Source organism: Sprattus sprattus (assembly GCF_963457725.1).
Source record: "Sprattus sprattus genome assembly, chromosome: 19".
Lineage (NCBI taxonomy): Eukaryota > Metazoa > Chordata > Actinopteri > Clupeiformes > Clupeidae > Sprattus > Sprattus sprattus.
Window position 1 is genome coordinate 22,316,548 of NC_137917.1, and position 13,496 is coordinate 22,330,043.

Genomic DNA, 13,496 nt, shown 5'->3' on the forward strand with positions numbered 1-13,496 from the left:
GGGCTATCTGCAAAATGGGAAGAATGAAGCGACCATCGTTTCTCAGCGTGGTATCACATAGGGGTTTCCTAAATCTATAACGGATAATGGAATTCCCATCACACCTTTTACTAAAGGTCTTCATTCAGCAGTGCGTGTTATGAGAACTTTTTTCAGTCACTGAGGACTGTTGCCGCGTAAAATACTCAGAATGAAGGTTTATGAATGACCGGTCAGTCTTGGCAAAAGTCATGGCAAAATAGGAATGTGCATGGAATATTGTAAATTCATGAAAGTTGGTAGATAGGGTAGCTTATATCACAATATTGTGTCTTGTCACAGTGCAGTAGATTTGGACATGAAAGCAAACATTAAGCCATCCTGGAGAATATAAATTCGAAGTCAGCAGAATAACAACGGTAATGATCAGTGCAGCGCCTCCGTGGAATCGAGCGACTGCAGATGTAGGAGCGCATAGGGAAAGTCCTGGGGGAAGCTCTTCACACAAGAGGGAAATGAAAACAGAGCAGACAGGCGTACAAATCACACGCATACTGATTACCTCATCGATATTTGTTTATTTGGTAGTGTAGGACAGAAGACAAGCATATCATTATTAGTTTATAAAACAACTAGGCTAGGTGGAGAACATGTTCAGCTTATTACATAACATACAAAATCTACATATCTATGCAAAGTCATTTTTCAGAAAAAAAGAAACAATATGCTGCTGAAAGCATGTGGATGTCCTGCTACCGGTGGCGTACTCCACAACTCTAGCCCGTGATAATTTACCTCAGGTACTTCCCTGAGTCTGTTGCAGTGTCGTTGCCCTTATGCATAACGATAAAATGCATCAGTGAGAAAAACATAAAATATTTCTGTGCCTTTGATTATGTTGGAAGTCCTGCATACACATAGCCTCGCTGTGTAGGTCTAACAACTGCTTGCAATACATAGGGGGGAATAAAAATGCAACTGTACGTGATACATAGGGGAACATGAAATTGCAACTCAGCAAGACTGTGTCAGTGATTACTGGAGCTTGGTTCACTCCGTAAAAGAAGGTCTCTCCCTCGGTGTGCTGCATGCAAAGCCTTCTTGTGACCCCCTGGAGGCGAAGTCTGGGCTGGGATTGGGAGGGTAGCAGGTCTCGGCCTGTGGGTAGATTTGGCATTCTCCTTTAGACAACGTAATTTCAAAACACAACTAAAAAGGAAGTTATTACTTTCGGTAGTCATGGACTCACCTGTATGTTCACATGGTGTGTTTAACCTGTAAAAACATGGTCGTATTAAAATTCCATCTGTCATTTGGGGACCAATGAGAAAGAAGATAGATAGATATGGATTATGATGCCATCTCAAACTCACTGTTCAGGTTTGGAGCCTCTGGATCAGCACTGCCTTCCCTGAAAACACCAAGAAACAGGATGTGAATTTAAATGTTACCAACTTTCCTGGATAACTTACATTAGAATGTATAAAAACATAGCAAACTGGAGGCATTTACATTATATTAATTTTATGTCTGGTTGAAAAAACTGACAATTTGTATGTAGGTGCTGCCTCCTGCCACTCACCTTGATTGCTTGTTTGACTTGCACTGACATTTTTTGGCTGTAAGATAGGAAGAGATGGATACAACATTGAGAACTTAAAAGAATGTGTTTCTTGGCCATTTTATATTCCTTTCGTCCTACTGTTGGGCCTGTATGCAAAAATGAACATGGCCTACACGCTATTTGAACATGGCCTCTACACAATTTTGACTCTTGAACATGGCCTACATGCAAATTTAACTTTTGAACACAGCCTCCACGCAATTTTAACTTTTGAACCTGGCCTACACTCAATTTTAACTTTTAAACCTGGCCTCCACACAATTTTGAACTTTTAAACCTGGCCTCCACACAATTTTGAACTTTTAAACCTGGCCTACATGCAATCTGCCAAGACAAGGAAAGCACTGGCTGTGACCTTCTTCTGCAAACGCTAGCTGAGGCACTCTTCATCTAATCTTACTCTACCTCGGCAGGGTTGGCCTTTCTTGCAGCAACACTCATGACTAATTTATTGCCTGGTGTTGATTTCAGAGCAGGGGTGACAGGGGTGGGGCGACAAACTGTCCAGGGGAGCACGGGGGGCAAATGCAGGCATGGGTGTTGGGTGTCTGTGTGTGTGTGGGGGGGGGGTAAGATGGGCTGTTACGAAAAAACTGTGCCGGCGTGAGCATAACCGTATCTAATCTGAAACATCTAGTCTAAGGCGTGACCTGGGGTACACACACAACCCAGACCTGCTCTAACTGCCCATAGCAGCTCTGGCTAAGGGACAGATTAACCTCTACCACCATAGGAGTCAAACCCATCCTATCAATGGGCTGTGCTATGTCAGGAAGGGATGCCTATGTCTTTGGAGGTCTCCTGGGGGGTTTAAATCAGATGATTTCATAGTATACTGATTAAAGTGTCTAGAAGCAATTTAAATTTAAATCTTTAAATATACACAATCTTAAAATACAGTAAAATACAGAGGGCACTTATGAAACTGATCAAATTTCTCAGGATTAAAAAGGTTAAAGGGTTACTACATGTCATCAATCAAGTAAATGTTATGAGCGTGTTGGAATAGTTCACTAACACCAAAACAAAAAACCTACACATTTATTACATGATTGGTCAAGCAAAGAGTTATTTCTTTCATTTCTTTTTCCTTTCCCACATTTGACATGTTTAAGCATGTTTTAAGACATGTTTAAACACAGATGCGTAAACATGGCTGCCTCTCTAGTAGAGTTACTGCTTGCCCCCAAACTCACTGAAGACAAGCACAATCCCCAGGATGCTGATGGTGGCAGCAAACACCAGCCCTCCGATACGCAGAGATTCATAGTCTGTGAGGAGGAAAACAAGAGGCACGGTTACATAGACTGGATATAAACCTAGTCTGACAGAAACAACAACACAATCACAAATTGCACTTACAGCAGTAACATTCCTGCACTTCTTTTTTTCTTTACTATGTCGTTTTTCTATTTCTTATGTAAATTAGTATTTATTGTTACACCAGGTTTTTATTGCTCTTAGCTTGACTGTTCTCTCCCTTGTGCGTCGCTTTGGACAAAAGCGTATGCTAAATGTAAATGTAAATGTAATGTAAAACAAGCATTATTGCTAGTAGTCTAAGAGATTCAATGACTGAATGAATGAATTAAGACGTTGAAAGAAATACATGTTATGAAAAGAAGCGTCAAAGTAGTTTCAGGGATGAGCCAGAGATGAATGGACCGGAATATTATGGACTGTTTGAAAGTAGGAGTTGGGACTGTTTCAAGATGGCCCTTAGGAAGTGTGACCCTGAAGGGTGAATGTTTTCCATTGCTCCCAGAAAAGTGAAGGGAAAATGTCAACCCTTTCCCAAACCTCCCAGATGTTTCCTGAACGAGGTTTAAGATTTCACCCCTGGAAAGCAGTCAAGGACACATGTTCAAACTCACCATAACGAAAAGGGCTGTCATAGTCTGGATGAGAGAGAAAGAGGAGGCATTTAATAAAACTCCAGAAGTAGAGAATACTTAGATAATACACACACTCTCTCACTTTCTCTCTCTCTCTCTCTCTCTCTCTCTCTCTCTCTCTCTCTCTCACACACACGTGCACACTCACACACACACACCAAAAATCTGATTTTCCTCTTAAATATCTATAACAATGTTATACCCACTGGAATGGGTTATTACAGGATAGAAAAGTGGTAGGCTGGGAGACTTGGACTCACAGTTCTTTAATCTTTCTGTGAACTTATTAACTGTGCTTGCAGCGCATGAATGGAAGATTTAAACTGACATTGTAATACTTGTCCTGAATTCTTTAAAAAAAAATGGTAGCTCCATCACACAAGCAATGAAAGGAAAGCCAGTGTAGGATTACATTTATGATTTCCACATTGTCTACTTCCCCCCCTGCCATGGGGAGCCCTTACATTCATTAAATGTGGCCATCAATAAAGCGAACTTACCAATCGTTTCATCATTCCTCATTGAAGAAGCTGAAATTCAAAACAACCAGACACGATTACAGATGAAGTGTGCCAGGAGAATAAACAAATAAACATCGACAGAACTTCACAAGCGCGTTGGAACACTGGACGTCTCTGCTCACTCTGGTAACTTGTAGCTGGTTACGTGCATGCCAAACAGTCATGCTCTTGAGACTATTCCTAAACACGAAGAAACGTTGTATAAACAGACCAGTTTAAACACCACGTACAAAGCAGCCACTATGACACTCATGCCCAAATACTGCAGAACACAGTGCCATACACACAAAGCTGCAGCTGATCTCTGATGAATGAATATGATACTTGTGTGTTTGACGGCGGAGAGTCCGCAAAACAAGCATGTCAGATGCATCTTGGCTTATGGCCGACATGAATCCAGTTAGAAGGAAGCATCACCACCTCCAGTGAATTACAGTGCACTTTACCTCGTCTAAACTTCTTCGGCATCAAAATAATGCAGCTTAAGAAAAAGTCTGCGTGTATGTGTGTGTGTGTGTGTGCGTGTGTTGTGTGTGTGTGTGTGTGTGTGTGTGTGTGTGTGTGTGTGTGTGTGTGTGTGTGTGTGTGTGTGTGTGTGTGTGTGTGTGCGTGTGTGTGTGTGCGTGTGTGTGTGTGTGTTTGTGTGTGTGTGTGTGTGTCATTATCATTATATTCTAGAGCAAAACGAATTAAAAGACTTGGGACTCCGAGCATCCACTCTCAAGCAGTGCATGGGTTTGATGGGGTCCCCTTACTTAAAAATCATAAATAATTAAATAATAATTAATTATTCTCATTTGTCAGCCACATTACTCCACTGTTGACCCGCTGGGCTGGGTCTGGGATTGAACTGAATTAATTGAGCTTTTAAAATGTGGGTCCATAATAAAGACTACTCTGTAATAAGAGTGTGATTGAACAGCTTATGAAAAAGACCCTCTGACTGGTGCGATGGGAATGTATAGCTCTGTTTCTCTTGTTGTATTCGTCTGTTCGCTAAACCACATCCTGTTAAACACTTCCTTCCTCGCATCACGACACGCAACACAGGAAAGTGAGCTTGCTACAGGAGACGGTGCCCTGTACCGAAGACAAGGAGGTGCCCTAATGCATGTGAATGCCGAAGCATTATGTGTGACTGCTCCACATATGTTATGTGCCATCCACAACATGCCCAAGGAGTCATTTAAACTTCAAGGAGATGAGGGCTTTAATCAGAATCAGAATCAGAATCAGAATTCTTTTAATGGCCAAGTATATTCACACATACAGGAAATTAACTTGGTGTAGGGGGTTTGATGTTTAATGTATTTTGTTTAATCTGGTTTTTTTTTACCAGAACTGACCATAGATTAATGATGCACTGTATTTAATTATAGGCCTGGGTTTGCTTTTCATCCAATGTATTTGTTTGTTACCTCCGCCAAGGAGGTCATGTTTTCGCCCCTGTATGTTTGGACGTATGGACCGATTTCCATCAAACTTTGTGGGGAGATTGGGTAATATAATGGCAATAATTGACTCGATTTTCAGATGTCAAGGTCAAAGGTCAAGGTCACAAGGCGGAGGTTTGCATTCTCTGAATGCTCCCATTCTTGTTGGAACTGTGTTCAGATATTGCTACGGGGTATGCTTGTCAGCTAGCAAACTGTAAAATGTATATGAATATATAGGGAGGATTCATCAGCGGAGCTATCATTACTCCTCAGAAACCCAGACTAGGAACTAAAGGAGATCTCGTGTTGAAGTAATGGGTTCTACAAGGTTCTGCGCTCCTTTAAGGGAGCTTGGTACCTTTGTAACTCAGTGATATCTACAGTGGGTTGCTGAGTAATTTCAGCCAGACATAGCGTTAGACACTCAGACATGATGCAATTTTGAGTAGGGTAGCCATTTTGAAACACGAGGGGTAAAAGGGTGCAAAATGCAGGAAAGCTCTGGATATGAATTAACGAGCACCCAATCATTCACATCATCTATCAGGCTGCCACTCCCGCTGACTTACCGGGCATTTCCCTGCCAAAAGCTGATCCTGTTCACACACACACACACACACACACACACATAAGGAAATTCACTACTATCAATAGATCAGATTAAATCAGGGATACCAGACCAGTTTGTCATACTCATGCAGCATAAATCTTCTATCTCGACAGGTTTAGGATGTCTCTTCAGATCTATCTCGAAGCAGAACCTGAGTGACATCTGGTGGGCTTGAGAGGGGAGCAGGCCCAGGTACAGACACATTTTTGTCACAGCGCCCTCTATTGTAACTTCTTGATAACATGTAAAGTATGCCAATGTAAAGAAAAATAGATCTATAAAACCATAGACTGTTCGATCTAAATGTGACACAGTTTGACCAACCATTACTTTCGGAGAAGTTATCTCTTCCAGAATAAAAAAAAAATCGATTTGTTTTCATCTAAAAATCATCTGGCTTTGCACTTGAACTACCTTGCTCATATTACACTGAGGCTTAGCTCGACAGACTATTTGACTGTAATAGACAGTAGGTTACTCACCCAAAACAGGCACTAGACAAGAGCAGAATGCAACCACCACAGACAGGTCCATCCCAGCTGCTGACAGGAGGGAAAAAATATGAGTGTGTGAGTTATGTTCACTGTGGTGTGAGAAACACTTCTAGGTTGCCTAGGAATTCCAAAAGAATTTCACACAAACATCTCAGTGACATTTTGAGGTAGTGGATATGATGAAAACACTTGACAAGATAAATGTTTAAAGTATTTATCGTGGTCGTTTTAACAGTGTTAGTGTCTATCGTACACAGAGACTTAGTGTGCTTTGCAATGACAGCAGCATTGGCCAGGAACACTTAACGAACCAATGAGATTCTCTGCTCAAGTCAGGTCTGGAAAAGAACATGTCGAGTCAGGCCTTCCGAAAATCCCTGGGGGTCGTTCATTTTGAAGACCACAGGAAGGCAGAATTCAAGGGCCATCCCCTGTGTTTGTGAGGTACAGACTGTTCTACAAAGATCTCCAAAGCAATCATGGGGCGGTAGTCTATTTTGGGCTTGGCACCTTAGTGAAATGGGTATAGGGGAGCGGATGGGTACAGGAGAGGAGGTTAGCCGGGTTGAGAGGTGGGCTGGGGTGGTGGGTGGGGGTATTATATTGCATTTGATATTTGGTCAGTGGTCACAGACGTACCGTAGTTTTTAGACTGAGTTTGTCAGTCAGGTCATGCACTATAGGTCAACCAAATTTCACAATTTATGTGAATTTCATTCCCATTTTCAGAGTTTCCTGAGGAATTTTGTCAACATTTCTGTGAGATCACACAGGATTCAATTCAGTGAGTGCGTGAGTGAGCGGAATCTGTGTGGTTCTATCAACAGCTATGTGCCAAATGTATCACTAGAGTAGCACTGCAGCAAGTTTGTTTTTGGGCCAGGACAAGCCTCGTCTACAATGACAGTCTGTGTCTCAAACAAGACACCAATCAAGACTGCTTTAAGTGTACATCTTGTATTGCCATTCGAAGACTAATGAATGCTTCGGTCACATGCAGACTACATACCACCAGATCATAAAAGCTAGTCACTTTATCTTTCGAAACAAACAACTTGCGGTCACCGAACATGATTTTTCTATTTTTAATAAAAAAATACTTTAAGTGCATAATTCAATTATAAGCTGTGGGAGAAACTTTGCTGACTTCATCCATCCACATCACAATCAAACATGGTTTCAAACGTATTCAAAACTCACGCTTACTCACTTATTCAATATTATTGTAATGTCCCACCAAGAGTCAGGGTCTTATTAACTCGTTTATTAAAGCAGGTTCACAGGAGCATTCAAAAACCGTGGCTCACGTCTCTCAGAACTCAGTCGAACACCTTTACTTTGACCCCGTAGCCTATCAACACTGGGGGTCTCGCCCCCTCCCCCTCTCCCAGGCTGTCAAACGTGAGCGTGCCCGGAGTTAAACATAGCGCGGGCACACCACGATTGACAGCCGGTCGCTACATTATTTCACGTTGGTTATGGATTAATATACACTCTATGTCTAATCAGACTTCTGATATACCGATCACTGTAACTGCTATTTTATACACAAACCAAGGATATTTGAAGTAAACATTATATGCTACACCAGCCAATTGGGCTGTGTTGGTTGACGTTAAACATGGCTTTACTATGCCAGAAATAGTTCGGTGCATAGTTACAATAAAAACAAAACATTTAGGCCTAATTACGGCACTCGAGAGGAAAAAAAGCTTACCTGGAATCCGATAACTGAAGACAGAGAAAGCGTGTTGACAATAGCCAATAAATTCGATACCAAATTGTATCCACGGACCGGTGGTGTCTCAGTTGGTATTACACAATATTATTCAGTTTTGGTTAAATGTATGTTTTCGACCTATATATGTATTCGAGATGAAAATGTGTCCTCGGAAACTACGGAAAAGTCACCGTTAGAAGTAGCCTACTATGCCCCCAAAAAGTTCACTGCTCATGCAACAAATGAACCTCTAGTTCTCACACAGCTGTACTACAGATGCTTTAGCACTACGAACTCGGCGTTTGCGCACCTATTAGGAACACTACGGAGTCCAGGACACGCCCGACAGTCGACTTTCTTGAAAACAAGATTAGGCTACTGGTGATAATGTAACCGTTAAATACTGAAGAAAACTTCTGGTGAAGACTAACGGATTTTATATATTTACCTACAGTACAACTAGGTTTCAGGGCTCTGCGTTTCAGAAAGTGTTCCGAAAAATAATAAACAAAAGAACAAACAAACAACTTAAGTGCAGTGCCAACCGAAACGTTTCTTTGTTGTATTTTCCTTGAGTTTTACGTGTTGTATTTTTTCAAGCGTAGGCTACAATTTCACCAGGTGGAAAAATAGCAAACGGTGAAATGTGAATTATCCAGACTGGGTTTGAGTGACCACAGAGTCTTGACTGAAATTCTGTCTTTGGCTCATGGATGAAGCCCGTTTTTTCAAGCCTGGCAAGTGACGCTGGAGCTATGTTCAGAGTGAAGTAAAGTATGACTGCCTGGGAAACTGATCCTGCATAGCTGACCTCGTGGAAATGTTAGAGTCCCGCGGATAATATTTACGCATAACCTTATATTGACACAACGTTGCACAACTAGATTTGTAATAAGTTTAGCTCAATACATTTAATGAAATGACAGTGGTTACATATTAGTGGTAACAAATTAAGCTCTAAAATGACAAAATGACCAGTGAAGGTATTAAAGGAACGACGCGATTATCCATATCAAACCTGATATTACATGTTTGTATGTTAGGTGTGGAGTGAGCAAATGTGCGTGGATGTGATTCCCCCCCAGAGAATAAGTAGGCTATGAGGTGCTGCTCATACTTCATCACTAGGTGTCGTTATTACACTCTAATTGTTAGCAATCTAAAGTCCCCCAAACTGAAGGAGAAATATTTAAGATGTTAAATAATCGCCATGGGAACTGATGAGAGTAATGACAGTAAAAAGCGCAATAACGTCACAGTGAGCCACTGTTTTTAAATAGTTAATATGTGATAGGTGAAAATACTTTTTGTGAAAGGTGTGATGAAAAAATACGCGTGTTTACCTGTGTGCTCTTTGTTATTGTATTCTCCGCCATGCAGGTGTGACATTACCCATTATTTTACCCCGGCTAACATTACTACCCACAGGATGGCAAAGGATAATTTCAAACGAAAAATAGAATGCAGAATAACTTCGTAGATGGACAGACTGCAGAGACAGTCTGGAGTTAAAGCAAAATAAAGTGAAATAAAGTCAGTGGAAGGTATCCTTGTAGGTTGCCTTATATGCGTTTTGTTTAAGTGTAGATTATGATGCTGAAAAAACAATGTTAACGCAGCCGTTGGTGTTGGTTATACTATATGGGTGAGAGCTGAGAGAGAGAAGTGAATAGAATACATTTCACTTATACACAAGAAAAGACGTCCCATATCTAAGCAACTCACTATCTTCTACTCTTCACATAGATGACACTTTACAATGGTAGATTACTTTGAGTGCACCTCCGTAGAAGGTGTGGAAACGTACCAGGCAAAGGTTTGGGCACCCCTAGTCAACATTTCTGTTGTAAATTCTGAATAAAAGATGACCTTATTTCCAAAGGCATAGAGTTAAAGTTAACACATTTCTTCAATATTTTTGTCTGACAGAGTAAAAGATGACCTTATTTCCAAAAGGCATAGACACATTCCTTCAGCAACTCTTCAGCAAGCATTTCCCCCAATAGCCTCTAGATGGTGCTACTACCCTCTGCATTCTCCACTTGGACCATAATCGCCTGACCACTATTCAATGAGATTTAAAAGAACATCCTGTCATTCTCTGGTGCATTTAGTACAATGCGTGTGTCGTTTCATATTGATTATAATATCAGACATTGAATTGTGAAATTATATGTCGACAATATATGATTATGTCTTAATTAATGTAATGGCATGGCACAAAAGGAGTTATATGAATGGCTAATGAGTGAACAGTTTATTAATACAATAATACAGTAAGCTTAAATGTTAGTGTCAGTCAAATGGAATATAATATACAACCCAAATGAATAAGTATTGTAAATAACAACAAGTACCATGATCAGAGAATTGCCCACATCACAAGGATCAATTCAAGACCAAACATGAATATATTACATTCATATACATTTACACATACCTGTTGAGGTTGTCTCTGTGAGGCCAAATCAATCAATCAGGAATGCATATGGCAATTAGTTCAACTGTGAGCAGGCACTGGGGTATCAACGAAAGCATGGGACTTGCTGTGGAAACAAACAGTACAGGTTGAGAAGCTGTGGTGTGACCGCTAACTTTTGACCCCCTGGCCAAACACCGTGAATGATTAAATCCAGAAAAATAGATATTTTCAAAGTGCTGAGCTCTCTGGACCAGATTTTCATCAATGATATCTCTGTACTCTGATATCTCTGTACAGCTTCCACTCAACCATGACCAGTCGCCCAGTCCTTGCCCCTGAAAAAAACGTCCCCACAGCATGATGCTGCCAGTGCCACCATCTTGCTTCACTGTTGGGATGCTATTGGGCAGGTGATGGGCAGCGCCCAGCTTCCTCTAGAAATAAGATAAGATAAGATAAACTTTTATTAATCCCGTTAAAGAAATTCAAGTGTCCTAGCAGCAAGATTTATGAAGTGAGTAGGAATCAAACAAACAACACAAATAAAAACAGTCCAGCCTTCTCGAGTTCTCCAGACCATCCAGTTAGGAGTTGGGGCTTAGCACTAAGGCCAAACAGTTCAATCTTAGTTTAATCAGACCAGAGACTTTTGTTTCTCACAGTCTGAGGGTTCTTCAGGTTCTTTTGGAAAACTCCAAGCAAGCTTTCCTATTTTTTTTTTTTACTATGGAGAGGCTTTCGTTCGGCCACACTGTCATAATTGGTGGAGTACAAGCCCAAATTGGTGGAGTGTTGTAGTGATGGCTATCCTTCTGGAAGTTTCTCCCATCTCCATACAGGAGCTCTGGAGGTTTAGCCAGAGTGACCATTTGACTCTTGATCACCTCTCTTATCAAGGTACTTCTCCCCCGATTGCTCATCCCTAGGAAGAGTTCTGGTTGTTCCAAATGTCTTCCATTTCAGAACTATGGAGGCCATTGTGCTCTTTGGAACCTTCAATGCAGCAGAAATGTTATGTAGCCTTCTTCAGATCTATGCCTCGACGCAATTCTGTATCTAAGCTCTGCAGGCAGTTCCTGCGACCTCATGGCTTGGTTTTTGTGCTGATATGCATTGTCAGCTGACAGACCTTATAAAGACAAGTGTGCCGTTCTGAATCATGTCCAATCATTCGAATTTACAACAAGTGGTCTCCAATCAAGGTGTAGAAACATCTCAAAGATGACCAAGAGAAATGGGAGGCACGCAAGCTAAATTTTAAGTGTCATAGAAAAGGGTCTGAATATTAATGTCAATGTGATATTTCTGTTTGACCAAAATTAGCAACAATTTGTAAAATCCTGTTTTCACTTTCAAAGGGGTGAATTCAAGTGCTGAATGCACTGTATCCCCCCCCCAGTGGTGTAGTGGTCCCTGGAGAAGTGGTTATACTCTTCATTTTTTTAAGCAGCCCATACAGCACAGGATAAACCCCCTGTTTTGAGAAGTGGGTATACCCACTGCTGACTGAAAAATAAGTGGGTATACTCCGTATACCTGCATATACCCTGGACTACACCAGTGCTCAGACCTACACGGGCCACACAATGATGCCTGTCAGCATTCCGCCGTCACCTCATCAGTTCCCATGGCGATCAATACAAAAATTAATTTTGGCCCCGCTGGAGGTTCACACTCCAGATTTCAGCTCTGTGCGAGTGCCATTGTGGAGGTCAGCGGTGGTGCCAGAAATAGGCTGTGACGTCAGGGGTGGGGGACCAGCAGGTGTGCCCTTGTCAGCCGCCGGGTCACCGGAGCATCATTCCCCACATCAGCAGGTCCCAGGGCCGAGGTGCAAGGACAGGAGTGGGCGGAAACAAGGACAGCAGCATGGTCCATGGGTCTGCTAATTGTCTGTTTTAATGAGATTTGTCCTGCTCATTTACGTAAACCTGTTAATTTAGCAGCTGCACTTATCTTAATGCGATGCACAAATGAGGCAGTATTTTCGTGTGCAGACTCACATGGTGGAGCCCAGTGTCAGCTAGCTAGAGTGGTTTTCTCTTCAGAAAAATAAAGTTTGTGTCTAAATTCACCCTCTTTGTTAAGGTTGAGGAGGACGTCAGATGTGATTCTGATACATGGATGTAGTGACCAGAAGTAATGGGAGTTATATAACTTTGAGCTGTGATGTTGAGGCAATCTGCTACACAGAGTAAAAAAAAATCCCTCAAGACCTCATTTGATTCCAAGCTGGTGAGCAAAGACTGATTCACTGAATGAGAGAATACATGAAGGCTCTCCGATGCTTCCAAATATGCGTGCTTATGTGCTTTGCATGTAATTCAAGACAATTCATATTTAATCCACATGTATTAGCAAGTATTAAATAAGTATCTATTCATTACCATTGTGTGTCTCCTTTTTTACACAAGCCACTAGCTTTGGTATAAAACATTTAAAAGAAAGAAAGAGCTGTTGGCAGAAACAGACTATTCCAAGCAAGAAATTGCCAAGAAACTGAAGATACGTATCTTACAATGGCATATGACACATCCTCCACAGAACAGTACACACGGGCTTTAACCAGGATTTAAAAAACAGGCCTGAATCCCCAGTGCACAATTGTGCAGGTGGATTAGAGAATCACACTCAAATCTCTCGTTTGATAAAAAAAAGATTCCTCACAAGTTGTCAGCTGGCAGCTTTATGAAATAGTACCCAGAACACATACATCTGGAACATACAGCAGTGGAGAGGCTCTGGAATGATGGCATTCTGGGAAAATAAAGGGAAAGACAGAGATGGGCAAAAAA

General features: G+C 41.4%; 1 protein-coding gene across 4 annotated transcripts; it reads right to left on the reverse strand.

Moving 5' to 3' along the window:
* Nucleotides 1-537: 537 nt before the first annotated feature.
* Nucleotides 538-9,030, reverse strand: fxyd6l (FXYD domain containing ion transport regulator 6 like). Of its 4 annotated transcripts, none has more exons than XM_080858220.1 (10): nucleotides 8,277-9,030; nucleotides 6,548-6,607; nucleotides 6,025-6,051; nucleotides 3,999-4,028; nucleotides 3,478-3,501; nucleotides 2,800-2,874; nucleotides 1,562-1,598; nucleotides 1,353-1,390; nucleotides 1,229-1,254; nucleotides 538-1,137 (listed from the first exon to the last, which is right to left on the reverse strand). In XM_080858220.1, the coding sequence occupies exons 2-9, from the start codon at nucleotides 6,597-6,599 to the stop codon at nucleotides 1,250-1,252; spliced, it is 288 nt and encodes a 95-aa protein (XP_080714346.1). In that variant the 5' UTR covers nucleotides 6,600-6,607; nucleotides 8,277-9,030; the 3' UTR covers nucleotides 538-1,137; nucleotides 1,229-1,249. The 4 variants fall into 4 exon arrangements, with proteins under 4 accessions (XP_080714346.1, XP_080714345.1, XP_080714348.1 ...); XM_080858219.1 differs by having other exon boundaries at nucleotides 6,548-6,604; nucleotides 8,277-9,029; XM_080858222.1 differs by lacking the exon at nucleotides 8,277-9,030 and adding an exon at nucleotides 7,770-8,221 and having other exon boundaries at nucleotides 6,548-6,604.
* Between the last annotated feature and the right edge of the window lie 4,466 nt (nucleotides 9,031-13,496).

Coding starts and splice junctions, on each gene's coding strand:
- fxyd6l (XM_080858220.1), bottom strand. CDS start 6,599: ATGGACCTGTCTGTGGTGGTTGCATTCTGCTCTTGTCTAGTGCCTGTT. Junction 2,875..3,477: donor TGACAGCCCTTTTCGTTATG/GTGAGTTTGAAC, acceptor TCCTCCTCACAG/ACTATGAATCTCTGCGTATC. Junction 1,391..1,561: donor AAGTCAAACAAGCAATCAAG/GTGAGTGGCAGG, acceptor TGGTGTTTTCAG/GGAAGGCAGTGCTGATCCAG.